Source organism: Chionomys nivalis, chromosome 20, assembly GCF_950005125.1.
Source record: "Chionomys nivalis chromosome 20, mChiNiv1.1, whole genome shotgun sequence".
Taxonomy (NCBI): domain Eukaryota; kingdom Metazoa; phylum Chordata; class Mammalia; order Rodentia; family Cricetidae; genus Chionomys; species Chionomys nivalis.
In genome coordinates, this window is record NC_080105.1 from 18,210,891 (window position 1) to 18,226,347 (window position 15,457).

General features: G+C 36.4%; 1 protein-coding gene across 1 annotated transcript in view; it reads right to left on the minus strand.

Moving 5' to 3' along the window:
• Nucleotides 1-15,457, minus strand: part of LOC130863002 (probable ATP-dependent RNA helicase DDX60) — a 76,579-nt gene that overhangs the window by 27,703 nt on the left and 33,419 nt on the right. Inside the window, exons 19-25 of the mRNA XM_057752865.1 lie at nt 13,217-13,332; nt 11,528-11,670; nt 11,300-11,409; nt 7,562-7,666; nt 6,932-7,060; nt 5,354-5,478; nt 173-334 (exon numbers count right to left, since the gene is read on the minus strand). Of these exons, the coding sequence (XP_057608848.1) occupies nt 173-334; nt 5,354-5,478; nt 6,932-7,060; nt 7,562-7,666; nt 11,300-11,409; nt 11,528-11,670; nt 13,217-13,332 (890 nt within the window). The remainder of the gene's footprint in view (nt 1-172; nt 335-5,353; nt 5,479-6,931; nt 7,061-7,561; nt 7,667-11,299; nt 11,410-11,527; nt 11,671-13,216; nt 13,333-15,457) is intronic.

The window sequence follows — 15,457 nt, forward strand, 5'->3', positions numbered from 1 at the left end:
TGCAAGTAAGGAATATGTGATACAAGTCACCTATCTTCAAACAATTATCCCTCTGAAATTTAAAAACAGAAACAATCCAAGCAGGAATTAGAACAGCTTCAATGCATGTTCCTACTAGGACGTTTGGGTTCTACAAACACTAATGTGGCAATTTGCTTAGTGAAATACTTACCCTATCTTTTGTTGTTTCTCCAAAGATTTTTTAACTTTTCGAAGTCTGTTAGCCATGACATGAGCTTCCTTATCAGCTTTGGGAGGCCTTTTCTTTTCCTCTTTCACCTCTAGGAAATCGCAAGCATTCTCAGCACAACCTTCCACAGAACTTAATTTAAATCTGGAAGCAAACAAATATGTATTTAAAGATATATTATCGTAAGATTCAGTTTCTCCATCTTTTCTGGTTGTGTGTTACATTTCTCATGGCTATGAACAATGGCTGAGAAGAAGTAGTTATGGGAGGGTTTAAACGGGTTCACAGTTTGAAAGGACACAGCTACTTCTACTGGGATAAGAGTAAGCATGGCAAAAAAGTAAGAGGTCACATTCTATCTGTAGGCAGGAAGCAGAGCACAAACAGAAAGTGGGATTAGCTTCAAAACTTCAAGGCTTGACCCCAGTGGCCCTGTATGGTGGTTTGACTTGAGAATGGTCCCCGCAGGCTCATGTATTTGAATACAAAACCTATGAGGTGTAGCCTTGTTGCAGGAGGTGTTCAACTGGGATCAGGCTCTGAAGTATCAAAAGCCCATGCCATTCACAGTTAGCTATCTCTCTCTCTCAACCCTTTTAATTATATAATCTCCTAGATGATTTGAAACAACAACAATTATATCAAACATTATTTCAACGCTGTCATTTCTGTACCACAAATGAAAATGGAAATATAGATTAAGGGGTCTACACATGAATATATACAGCATGTATGTATCAGAATGTGTCTTCTTATCCTTGTCTCTGGTGGTGTTATTATGGTATTATTTTTTATGTCATGCAGGTTCGAGTCATTTCTGTCATAGTGTATCTCTTTTCAAAAATCTATATTAGTTGAAAATAACTGTGCTTCCTATGCCTCTTTGATAGAGAATTACATAGAATGAAAATGACCTAGAAATTGCACATCAGCGATTAATATTTTGTACCACTGAACTACACACTCATGACGTTTTGATTTTAGTTTCAACAAGATTCTCAGTATAGTTGCAGTCATGGAATAGTTATCAATCAATGATATGGCCAAAGGGGAGAACAGTAGAATTTATGCTGAGGCCTGCCCTTGAAATGTATGCCCTTAGGCACATATTAACATTTCCAACCTCTAAACACAGTCCACACTCTTTTTTCCAGACATCAGGGACAGACTGTTGGGGCTATCACTATATGATAAGTCACTAAAGATTAGCTATCACACTGCATGTAAGAAAGGATTTTCATAGTTTGTCTTATATAATAATCCTTTATTCCTTTAAAAGGTATGAAGATAGAACTCCATACATAGAATTTTATGTGTCATATTTTGATACCTTATGAATGCACTAGTATTCTTATGATTTTATCTGGGTACCTTTAGAACCTCATTGTTTCCCAAAATCCTTTCCTCCAAATGCTATTGAATGCCTTCCTGAAGTCAATGTAACCAACATATAAGTCTTTTCCAAATTCTTTATATCTTTCTGCCAGTTTCCTCAAAGTGAAGATCTGATCTATTGTGTTCTTATTAGTGCTGAATGTGCCTTGGGTCTCTGCTAGGATTTCCTCTCTGTTCTGCCCTTGATCCTTTGCAGGAAAATGGAGGAGGATAAGCTCTTGCTGCTGTGCATGACAAATTAATGCTCCTGTAATTTGAGCAGTCCAACTTGTCCTTCTTCTTGTATATGTGAATTATGACTCGGTGCTTCCATTCTGTGGGAATCACTTCATGTTCCCATATCTCTCTGAAGAGTCTGAAAAGTGTGTCAGCCCGTGAGCCTATTATAGCCACCTCCAATTCCTCTACCATGATGTCATCCAGTCCACTCCTGGGTTCTTTCTGTTATTTGCTCTCTTAATAGTTTCTTCTATTTTGCTCCTGTGAATATTAAATATTTCCTCATCATCTCTGATGTTCGAGTGGCCGCCAAAGTTTTTCTCATTGTAATCTACATGACAGCTTTAGGGTCATTGTATAGGATGTCAAAGTGTAGTCTCTATCTTTGTTTTATTTCCCCTAGTTCTGTTAATAGATGACCTTGTCCATCTTTAATCACTGGAATCTGAGGAGCATATCTGAAAGTTATCTGTCTGACAAGATGTGTTTTATTATGGAGTTTAGCCACTTTGACCTCTTTGCATATACCTTCTATATGTATACAAATATATATATATATATATATATATATATATATATATATATATACACACACACAGCTCTCTATCCTTTTTCACATTTCTTTTGACTTCCCTGAACAGATAGTTGTGGTGTTTTTCTGCCTCTGGATTGTCTCTTCATTTGTTCTTTCGTTTCCTTCTTTCTCCCTCCAGGTTGATTGTATCTGCAGTAGGTCATTCTACTGGTGTTGCCCTTTTTGAATGATCCATCATCTCCTTTGAAGCCTCCTGCATAGCTCTTTTGATGTTCTCCCATTTGCTTTCTATATTTGTAAAGGGTTGTTTAATGATTTCCCTCATCTTTTTTTTTTTTTTTTTTTTTTTGAGCAGTTCTTTTATACTCTCTCCGTACAGCTGGATTCATAGTTGTTTACAATTGATTTTCCTGTTCATCTTGCCTGGCAAGCCTCTCCTAAGTTTCAGTTGAATGTTGACCATAACAAGTTGGTAATCTGACACAAAGTCAGCACTGGGAAATGACCAGCTGTTTTGGATGCTAGATAAAAGTTTCTTGCTGTCCAGAATGTAGTCAAATTGGCTGTGTGTGCATTTGTTAGGGGATTCCCACATCCAGCATCTTTATGGTTTGGAATGATTGAATTTTGTGTTAGATATGTACAAATAATTTGCATAACAGAAGTCATTCCCCTCTATCATTACCTACAATTGCGCATGACCATTCACCGTGTCACGGTTTTACAACTTTGTGCATTGTTCAGTCCAGGGTGAAGTGTCCATTTATAATGTCATTGGGTCTTCATTTCCTTATAAAGCTCCCTTGCCAAGTACTGTTTATTCTAAGTCACCGTGTATGCTTTTCACCTATTGACCAATTTAATTCTTTCAACAAGATAGAGGAAAAATTGCATATGCTCATATGCATATGAATATATAAATGATAAAGTATTGTTTTCTGATTTCAAAACTGCAGTTAAGCTCTCAGATGACTACACAGAGAATGGCTCTTGCTTCTAATATCCATGGCTGTACTTGGAAGTGAAACAAAAAATCTATATAAATTATTCATGGCACAGAAAAGAGTTTTCTATTGTCCTACATACAAAGGTAAAAGGAGCAATTTTACTGCAGTCTCCAAAAATAATCAAATAGGACCTTGCATCACCTGCTACCATTGTTTCTGAGTTTCCGTCACTAATGAGGATTCATTACTATATGTTTCTGTACATTTTCATAAGTATTGAACTTTATAATACAATGGTTTTGTTTATTTAATGATTCTGTAGCTTGAGAATAATTTGAAATTGTCTCCTGTAAATAAAGTATTCTCTTATTGTTACATAGATAAATGGTTAATCTCTATACCTTTATCCACTAACTAAATTATTTTTGTGCCATTTTATTAGAATTAGACCCATTAAACTAGTATGTTCAATTTTAAGTTATTACATTCTATAACACGAAATTTGGCAAAATATTATTGGCTCTAGGTCATATTTATCATTACAATTAGTTTAAATTACCAAAATATTTCATCAATCTCTATTGCAGCATATTATAAAAACTTAAATTTTGTGTGGGATAGCAATACTGATGGCTATGTTCAATGGATTCTGTGAAGAACCAAGATCTGTACTGAAAATTATTAGTAAAACCTATAACAAACAAAAACAATAGTCTATAGTATAAAAAATAAGGTATCAAATTTAATGAAGAAAAATTAATAGAACATGGTATGGGAGGTCCTTTTATCTATGTACTACTTTCATTGGTTAGTGAATAAAGAAACTGCTCTGGCCTGTTGCTAGGGCAGCACTTAGGTAGGAGAGGAATATGGAATGGGATTCTGGGAGAAAGAAAGCAGAGTCAGAGAGACATCATGGATTCGCCGGAGACAGACACTGGGAATTTTATCCAGTAAGCCACTGCCAGGTGGCAATACACAGATGAATAGACATGGGTTATATTAAGGTGTAAGAATTAACCAAAAAGAAACTATAGCTAATGCGCCAAGGAATAATTTAATTAATATAATTTCTATGTAATTATTTCAGGGCTAAGTTAGCCAGGCAGCCAGGATAAACAAGCAGGCCTTTCCCTCAACAATTGGAGCTCCAACAAGTGCTAGCTAAATCCATGTAAAACCTGTTTATTTAGGTAATATTATAGCCTTCTGGAGTCTTTGATGGAGTTAAAGAATAGATAGGTAGTTATACTTTTCTTTAGTTAAGATAAAAGATAAAGTAGATAAAATACTGTAACTGCAATTCTTTCTTGATAACTGTTTTGTTATTTGTAATTTTACTATGTTAAAACCTTCCTTTTTGTTTAAATAGAAAAAGGAGAAATGGTATGTGCTGCTTTCATTGGTTAATGATTAAAGAAACTGCCATGGCCTATTGATAGGGCAGAACTTAGGTAGGCGGGGAAGACAGAACTGAATTCTGGGAGAAAGAAAGCAGAGTCAGAGAAATGCCATGGATCCGCTGGAGAAATACACTGGGAATTTTACCCAGTAAGGCACTGTCACATGGCAATACACAGATATGTAGAAATGGATTAAATTAAGATGTAAGAATTAATCTATAAGAAACTAGAACTAATGGGCCAAGCAGTATTTTAATTAATACAGTTTCTGTGTGGTTATTTTGGGGCTAATCTAGCCAGGTGCCCGGGATGAACAAACAGGCATTTCCCCCAACAAGAACACTAAAAATATTTTTAAGAACTTAGCTAAAACTGGACATAATGGTAAATGCATGTCTACACTTCCAGCAGTGGGGAGGCTGAGGCAGGAAAGCAGGCCTTGACACATACCAAGACCCTGTTTCAAACAAACAAACAGAGCCAGAACAACAAAAAGTAGAAAAAGAAAATTTTGTGATTTTAAATAATTCATATAATTTTGACAAATGAATGAGCACCTCTTATAGTAATAAATATTAGACCATAGCAGTGACATGTATATAATTTCCTCCACATTAAAGGAAGGAGTCTAACACTGATTATGTCACAATGCCAAATAACTTACAAAAAGAACAGTGCAGGCAACTTATCCATTTCCCTGAGCTTCTCAACAAGTTGCGGAAAGAAGTCCAGCATCCGTCCTGAGTAGTCATGGAAATCGGGACGCAGTTTCTGCAGCACCATTCTGGCCTGTGACAATGAACAGAAAGCGTTTGTATTAAAATGTGCATAGCAAAGAGAGGACTGGCCACTTGGACTAAACTCTTTTCATTATTGTTTAATCTTTGTTTTTGTTGTTCTTCAAACAACAAAATCCTAGGACACTAATCCTAGGACACTACTGTGGCAAACCACAACAAGGACACACACAAACCACAGACTTAATAACAAACTTCTGATGTACTGTACACCACACCTGCAATTGTTTGCAACAACTCAAATCAGGCAGGAGGAAAAGGATTGCTTAGTTAGTGGTGCTGTTTCCACTGTAGCAGGAGAAAGGAGCCCCCTCCATGCAGCAGAGGCAAGCACAGCCAACCTGACTAAGAGATTTGGAATGACCAGATAAGCACAGGGAAATGTAACCTAACTATAGCAGGTTTCCAATTGAAAGAAAGAACAAATCAAGCTATGAGGTGGGGAGAGATCACATGAAAAAATATCATGTATGCTATTAAAAAATTTGCAAATCTCAATTTTTGATGATAAATTAAGACTATAAGCTTAAACAAAATAAATGTGTAAGCATATATTTCCAGGTGAGACTCTAGTACTTGAATAGTTCTTAAATGTAAAATAAAAAGCATAAAGAATAAAACCCCAAGGACAGCTGCATGACAGGGACATGGAGCACCTGAGCTTACAGCGGTGTAGATACCTACAAATGAGCTCATAAGATCAATCCTGAAGTAATTTCAGCATAACTGTGGAGGGGCTCACAGAGTCTCACCTTAGCTGAGGAGCCACTGCCTAAGATGGCTGCTGTGGGAGGGGACACTCAGTGTTCTTCACGTATGCTGATAGGCTGTCCATGTTCCAGTGGACGGCCCCACACCCACTCACACACTGGAAACATTGAGTTTAAGAAGGAACACGCGAAGTTGAAAGGGAAATGGTAGGAGGACTATGGGAGGACTGGGAGGAGAGAGCTGGGGAGTGGATTTGAAAACATTATACACATGTACATGAAATTCTCAAACAGTGATTTTTAAAGAGAATTAAACTCCAAAACTAAGAAAGGAAGAAAAGTAAAAATATGTTTCAGCTACTTGAGTCCCATCTCTATGCTGCTAAAACCATCAATAATAATCCCAAACACAAGCCCTGTATTGTCTTGCATCTGCCATCAAATTCATGAAGAACCCATAGTCTCTACCCAAGTTTTAGGGCACTCTAGAGAAGAGAGAGAAAAAAATGTGCTCTCTCTCTCTCTCTCTCTCTCTCTCTCTCTGTCTCTCTCTGTCTCTCTCTGTCTCTCTCTGTCTCTCTGTCTCTCTCTCTTTCTCAGAACCACTGCATATCAAGTCAAACTTAAATGTCTAAATAAGCATTGAAAACTACAAGGGAGAGATATGGCATTGTTGGTTGAATGACACAACTCAGGAAAACAAAACAGGGCTTTGCCCAAAATGCGTGAGATTACCTGCTTCTCATTCCCATTTTTAATCCAGTTTGTGAATTCTTCCTTTAAGCTCTCCTCATATTTCCTAGCATCCAACTTTTTAATGACTATTTTGTTCTTTAAATGAGTGAAGTTCTCTGGACACAGGTTCTGGAAAAGAAAGACGGCAGAATTCTATAAAAATAATGCCAGAAAACCTAAAGGCATTTCTCAATTATATTTTTCATTGACAGTTTTATGATCTCTTAGTCTATAAGTAGCTGGGATTCTCTTACCTACCCTTACCTTCTAGTATATAGAACTATGTATGAACTCTTCAAAGGCAAAAAGACAGAACAAAATGGCTTCCAGGGAAAGCAACCAGCACTCAGAAAACACAGAGAACAATGTGAGAAGAAAAGGATCTGAGGACTAGAAACCCAGAGTGGGAAAGGAGACCCAGATACCACACTGTCTGGGAAGGAGAAAGAAGAGACATTTTCAGGAATTAACATAAAACACCATTTCTAGCCCATTTAATTGAGAAGATATAAGGTAATCTGTTAATCATTTTAAATCACCAAATGTAAGTGGCAGAAATGGTGACCCTGTGTTTCTGAAGAGCAATGTCGACTCTACCATAACAGCATGGATTCCATGAAGATTCTTTACCTGGGCCTGGGGCCAACTCTTCCAGACCTGAAGCATAGCGTCATATAGCTGGATGCTTTCTCGAGGTGAAAAGGCAAGGTCAGAAGGGAATCCATACTTTTCAATCTATGATTAAAGTAAAATCAAACTTATTAATATTTTATTTTACCTACAGGGCGTAAATATTTATAGGAAATTCTTTGATCAATAAAAGTTAAAAATGGTGAAGACTTCATTAAGATGATTGTCTTTTAAAAGATAATTTTTTAAAATTATGTGTTTATAGGGGAGGTTCTGTCCACTACCCCCAGGGCCAAAAGAGGGTGGCAGATCCCCTGGAGCTGGAATTATAGGTTGTTGTCAATCACCCAGTGCGGGTGCTGGAAAATAAACTCAGGTCTTCCACAAGGTCCTCTGAGCTGCAGAGACATCCATCTGCCCCCACCCCCAAAGCTACCCTTGTGTTCTCTTTTCAGTTATCACTTGAGAGTTGTTACTTTTGCAGTAAAACTAAAATGAAACAAGAATCAATCCAAGAATACACATAAGTTTTCAAATACAAATCTTCTGTACGGTCAAAGTCTTAGGGATGCTTAAATTTCTTACCCTTTTACATAGAGTTCAGTTTCCTCATTTCTAAAATAAAATATTAGTTTTGTCCTTGTCACTAATTTGTTGTGAGAAATAAACTAGGTAAGAGATATGAATCTTAGCCATATGTCTGACACAGATATGCTTTATCAAATAATTTCATGCTTCAAACGTATTAAGGAATTTAACAATTCTATGGTCCAAGCTAGGACTCAGTCTAGTTGTTTGATTCAAACTGGCAAACTGGCAAAAAAAAAAAAAAAAAAAAAAAAAAAAAGGAAAAAAACCTAAACCAAACTAAGCAGAGAACAAATAAGTAACAGTATAGTAACAGTAAATCACGACATAGTGGTATTCTATCTTTTTGTTTATTTGTAAATACAAGAGTTCCTATGCCACCTGTGTTCTTCACATTCAGTCCACACTGAGCAAGAGATGGAAGTGTTATTTCAAGTGTTTCCCAGGGCTGACAGCTCTCCAGACAGTAAGCAGCAGCTGTGCCTGGATTCCATGATAACTGATGACAAAGGTCAAACAAGGCTTCAGTTTGCCAGAAACAAGACATACATGGCTGAGGGCAAACCCTCACTGGTGATCCTTTGCTTCAGTGGGGTTAAGGACAGCTCATTTGTACTCTCTTATTCTTACTTTGGGAAATGATTTTTCTGATATAGCCATAAAGTAAACAGACAAGTAGATGATTCTTCTCTTTATGTTGCTACAATTTAGCACATTTTGGGAAATTCTAAGCCACTCAGTTCTTTCATTTAATCTAAGTATAATAGAAAATATCCATAATTTTTTACACATTTAGAATTTATACTCATCTCTAATTTTGTTCTATAGGAAATGACCTATATAAGTACACGCTATGCAAGTGGTTGTTAAAATTCATTTAATAATGCTAACCGTAGCATTTAATCTATATCTTCACTACCAAATATTAAGACTCATACAACAGCATGACCTTTATAGAAGTCACATAGATAGGGTCAGACCACACTGTCACCAATCTATTGCTTTTCAGATACTCCATTAATAGCTACCAAGAAGAGGGGGAGGAACTTGAAGCAAACTCTGAACGACTCTACTTGAAGCTGTTTAAAGATTACATGCCTTAATCACTTTACACAAAACTAGTAATTTTTAGCTATTTTTAAAGACACTGGATAATGCTGAGAATGTCTCACCATGTATAGCTATCATCAAGGGTGTGAGGACACAAGGAAGGAAAGAAGGGAAAAAGAAGATAAGAAGAGGAGGCAACAAATGGATTTCTTTGTTATTGATGACTGAATTAACATCTATATTCTTAGTATTAATTGAGGCAATGAATTTCTTCCCTATTTCAGTTTAATTTTGAGTTTAAATTGGGATATTACCACTTATAAGAGAAACTTTCTTCAGAAACATTTTCCTAGAAAAACTCCATATTCACATTTATTTCATTGTCTTTAGAAGTCATTGCAATGCACAGACAAATAATGTCATGTGGTGCTCATGTATATATGATATATATATATATATGAACATATGACATACATGAGCATGTATACATGGTATACATGATGCATCAGTATGTATGCTAGACAAAACTTTCATATTCAACACAGAATTAATCAATGAGTCAGATTATGAATGAATTACACCATTTACTTAGTGGTACAGTAGTGACATAGTTGTCCAGGTGTCACTTCCATTATTTGTAAAATGCAACTGTAGTGGGACCTCCATCATACGATTGTGGTGCTTAAAAGATGTGACATGTGTGACTATTTTAAAAACATTCCAGCCAGGCAGTGGTGGCGCACGCCTTTATTCCCAGCACTCGGGAGGCAGAGGCAGGCGGATCTCTGTGAGTTCGAGGCCAGCCTGGTCTACAAGAGCTAGTTCCAGGCCAGGCACCAAAGCTACAGAGAAACCCTGTCTCGAAAAAATAAATAAATAAATAAAAATGAAAACATAATTCCAATCAGCTACCTTTTAAAAACAGCTCGTATTCACACAGCAATGTGGTAGTAACTGGAGATACATGAGATTCATACTGCAGTCATTATTTTGGAACACTGAAAGACAAGGATTCCATTGGTCCTCCTGTCTGTTCTTATGGCAATACTAGGTTGTTTTCATTACAGTGCTGTAGTAGAGTTTGAAGTCAGAGATTGTGATGCCTCCAGAAGTTCCTGTATTTTATAGGTTTATAGGATTACTTTGGCTATTCTACTCTTTTTTGCTGTTGTTTTGCCATCTGAAGTTGAATATTGTTCTTTCAAAGTCTGTGAAGAATTTTGCTGGGATTTTGATAGGCATTGCATTGAATCTTTAGATTGCTTTTGGTAAGATTGTCATTTTTAGTATGTTAATTCTACCTACCCAAGAGCATGGGAGATCTTTCCATTTTCTGATGTCTAAGCCTTTTAATGAATAAAATTTAAATTAAGGAGCCATAATATAGTATCAGAATGTAGAATATGCTTCATTTTTCAGGTCTTGGAGGAAAGAGAACGAAACGTCTATTGTTTTAAGCGCCAATGAAAGTTTAAATGAACCTTTCACGGAAGTAGAAGAAGAAAGAAAGAAAGGTATATGCAGGAAATGAAGAAATTATCACCCACTAACCATTCTTGTGGACATTATTTCAAGAAGTCTGCATTGCTGAGTTATTACCAAAGAGCCATAACTTGATTGTAACGACAATGGGAAGCATGTGTTCCTATTTAAGATCATACACATTAGTCATGTTTTCACATATGAGGCTTTTCCACATTAGGCTGTAGCAGGACTGAGAGGAAAGGCTAAGTACTAGCCTCGACACTTCATTAGTGGTGCAGACGTGGGTTACTTAAAAGAGACAGGCAAACATGGGTGCTTAGCAACGGGGGATAAAATCAAAATGAGCAGAAATAATGTCCCCAGAGTAACAAAATCATCAAGTAAAAGTGTTTAGTAATTTTTAAACTTTGAGGATTCTGATAGCATCATGACATTGAGAAACTAAAGAAACGAGAACACTGTTGTTCATTTTTTTTTTTAAACCAAAAGTTTGTGTTTCCTATGCATTCTAGCATCAGGCTGCCCTTCAGCTGTATTCTGCACAGCATTATATTTTCAGCTGTTAGCCAGACAGTGCTGTTCCTTGGAACAACTGTAGCAAAGGCTGTTACTTACATGATCTATGGTGAGTGCAGCACATGGGTGAAAATGATCAAAGCAAACATCATCCTGTCTCACAAAACATATGTGCTTCTCTAGGTCATTGTATCTCTCTCCGTAGATCACTGAAAGGGGAAGGGTTAGATTTCCAAATTATCAGAAATGTGGTGAATGGAATACTTTTAAAGCAAATAGCCAAACCAAACAAAAACAAGGCTATAAAACTACACAGAGCATACATACCAAGTCTAACTTGGTATGACTGTCTGGCTTGCCCTTGGTCTTCATGGTGACTGCCACGGGACGCAGAATTTCTTTTGGAAAAAGTTCTTTTTCCCATTGCACTGTCTACTTGTTTCCAGTACCTCTTTACTGACTGGAGCCACCTTTAAAATTAAATTATTAGTTATGATTTTAATCAATATTGTGCCCAATGGTTCATGTTTCAAGTGTTTAGTCCCAGTCTTTGATATTAAATGCTACATAGTCATTAAAATGTGGGAACTGTGTAACAGAAGTCTTTGAAGAGTAATTGACAATCAGCATCAGCTATAACAAAGGTTGTACTAGCCACTGGTTCTTATCTAGCTCTCTCTGCTTCCTGTTTGCTGCCATGTAAGCAAACTGCCACTTCAGACTCCCACTTCCATGGTTGAAGTCTCCCATCCTTGCCTTTCCCACTGTGATGGGCTGAAATCTTTCTAAAACCCTGTGTCTAAATAAAGGCATACCTCCTTTAAAGTATTTTGTTTACAGCAACCCAAAAGTAACTCATACATTATTTAAGCAAAAAATAGAAATAACCTATATGAAATTAAATAATTAAATACATAAAAATTTATGTGTCTTAAAGTTTCCACAGAATGAAATTAGTTTTATAGTCACATAACCTGAAATAGAATTATAGATTCCTTACTATTAACTCTGAATTCTACATGAATCATTTAATATTTTTGTGCCTGTATTTCATGTTTAAAAATCAACAGACTTCTAAAACTACTATTATCTAACAATAACAATGGAAATACTAGCACATCCGATATTGATAATATTTAAGATAAATTATTATATGCAAAGTACTTAGGAGAAAATATGACACATGGGAGAAGCTAAGGAATGTGTTGTTATCAGTGCTCAACATTCAGACCCAAAGACAAGATATGTGACTTTCCATTAATAAAGCTTTGCTTTTGTTCTAAATAAATAAATCTATAAAATCTATAAAATGTGATCTTGTAATCTATGGAAGAATCTATCATCCTATCACATTTACTTTTCCTAGTAAAGGGGATAGAGAAAAATAAAAGAAATATGTAGCTATCATTGTATTTTTGAGCTATAATATAATACTTCCTACGCAACTGCAAATCTGAGCCAAGGGTCACTGGGTGTTGGTGAAGCTGCACATTCATTCCTGGCTGCTCAGACCCAAAATTATTACAGAAAACTGCATTAACTAAAACACTGCTTGGCCAATCACTTAAATGTATTTCTAGCTAGCTTTATGTCTTAAATTATCCCGTTTCTATTAATTTATAATTTACCACAACACTCGTGGTTTACCGGTAAAGTTCCGCAGCGTGTGTGTCCCCTGCAGCAGCTACATGGAGTCTCACTGACTCGTCTTCTTTCTCCCAGCATTCAATTTAGTTTCCCCATCTAGCTCTATTCTTCCCTATCACAGGCCAAAGCAGTTGCTTTACTCATTAACAAATAAAATAAACACATATTCAGAGGTACTTCCCACACCAGCTGGGTATTTCTTTGTAGAGAGTAGCCAAGACTTATCAGAAAGAACTAAACAAACAGTAGCTTGAATTCAGGGAGTGCTATGAGTGAACCAGAAAGTGAGGTCTAAGCCCTATAAAAATTATGAAATTCAAACTATCAAAATAAATAAGCATTCTATACAAAATAGAACCTAATCCATACTCAGTAAGATGCTGAGGGTTGCTTATGGTAGCTGAAAGGGCCAAAAATGGACATCGGATCGTGACAAGGAGATGCTCCCAGATTTCTGCTCCAATTTCTCCACCAAGACAATGTACCTATAAAAGAAAAGAATGTTTTCAATTCACAGGTTAGTTTTAAGAAAGGCAAGTTAAAATAACATAAGGAATCTTAAATTGGTCATAAGTATTTCCCATCACATTTAATGAACCACACCAAGTTGAAAGAAGTACTAGAGAAATCCAGATAGAGGACATATTGGCACTTGAATTTTCCTTAATATTTTTAAGCAATCTAATCTACCTGTCATTCCTTTTTGTTTTGATTTCAAAACTTTCTTTCAGGCCTATGTATTTCTTGAAATGTCTATTGACAATCAAAACACCACACCTCAGTCACAATACAGTACCTTTGTGACTATTGTCCTAAGTGGATACTACATTCTTGACATCACACACAAATATGCTTCAAAGATAAGCTATATCTAGTCATTCACTAGTTATTTTTTTTCATTCCTTGTGGAAAGATTTGGCTGACCATCCATCCATTCCAGAGTGGTCCTCCAGCCTGCCTTCTGCCTCTTGGTTTTCACAGAAAGCACTGCTGGCAGTTTATAAGCATTTGTGTTCCCTGATTTAACTTACCTTTCTCAATCTGTATCTTCAATTCCGAATGATTCTAGCATTGGAACAATGCCTGCCCCTAGGGAGGCATTTCTCAAATGAGACTGATTAAATGAATACATGAACAAATTAAATTAGGTGAGCGAAGGATTCTTGGACATAGTCTTAAATAAATAAGTTAAATTCAACCCCTGGAAACAAACTTTAAAAGACTTACTATCAGGTAAGCAGTTTTACATACATGTGTAGAGATGCACATATACATATTTTCTAAATCCCGTTTGATTTTGTCTTGGTCAGATAACATACCATTCTGCTAAATATTAACTTTAATTTTTGAAATATTTAGCAATTTTCCTTGATTCTGAAAGAACAGACACTAGCCTTCACAGCCTTTAGCAGTTGCCCTAATATAAAATTGGAAGAACTGAGGTGACCAATGTTATATCCTTTCAGAGTTTGGAATCCAAGCTACAACTCAGTGTTCTACATTGTCTTATACTTCTAATAGTTTAAAATTTATATATATGAGTTTTTGGTCTACATGCATGTATGGCCTTGTATTATTTAAATAAAAATATCCAAAGATACCAGGGTACAAAATATATAGGTTAAGTAAAAATAAACATAACAAATCAATATTCAAAAAATAAAAGCACAACTTATTGGGTCATTTCAAGTCTATAACACAAAGGAAAGGGCTGGGGATTAGGGACAATGGTGAACTAGCTCAAAGACCTGAGCTCAGTCTCCAGGACTACAACTTATTCATATTATTATTATTATAATTACTGAAAAAAGTAAAGATTAACTAAATATAGGTTTCTTTTTGTCTTTTCAGTTTAAAATCCAGGAATAAAAGAGTGCACCTTTTTTACGGGGCTCTAAGTCGTTGAATAAGTATACTGAACGATGCTGCTAGAGAACTCCACTAAATGGCTTCCATCAGAACGTCTGCGTCTACATTGGTTTTCACCCCACTCTAGTGCTCAGGGACACTGATCCACAGGTACTACTTCAGTGGGGCTCCAGGTCCTCTGGATCTCTAGCTTTAATGATGGAGTAAGTTGAGATCGGTTTTCAATTGCCCTCTCCCAGGTTGCCTGACCGAGCTGTGTACCTCAGCTAAGATTCACTGCTTGAAATATAGCCCATTCGATCAGAATCTCCTTTGCAACCAGAAGCAAATGCTTCCTTTCCTTGTCCTTTTAAGATTAACAATAAATTCCTCTCTCTGGATTTCCTCACAAATGCTTTTTTGAAAACATACTTTTTACTTAGCTTCTCTATGATCATGAACTACAGAAAAACATATATAGACCCATCTGGAAATTGGAAACAGACTAATCGCCTGAAAAATTGAAAGCATGGGGGTGCGTGGTAGAAGGAAGGGAGAAGGGGAAGAGAAGAAAAGAGGGGGAAGATTGAGGAGAATTTGACAATAGTCGAGATGGAGGAAAGACAGATACGAGAGCAAGGAAAGAGTTATCTTGATTGAGGGAGCCATTATGGGGTTAGCAAGAAACCTGGCCCTAGAAAAATTCCCAGGAATCCACAAGGCTGACCCCAGCTAAGACCCTAAGCCATAAAGGAAAGGGTC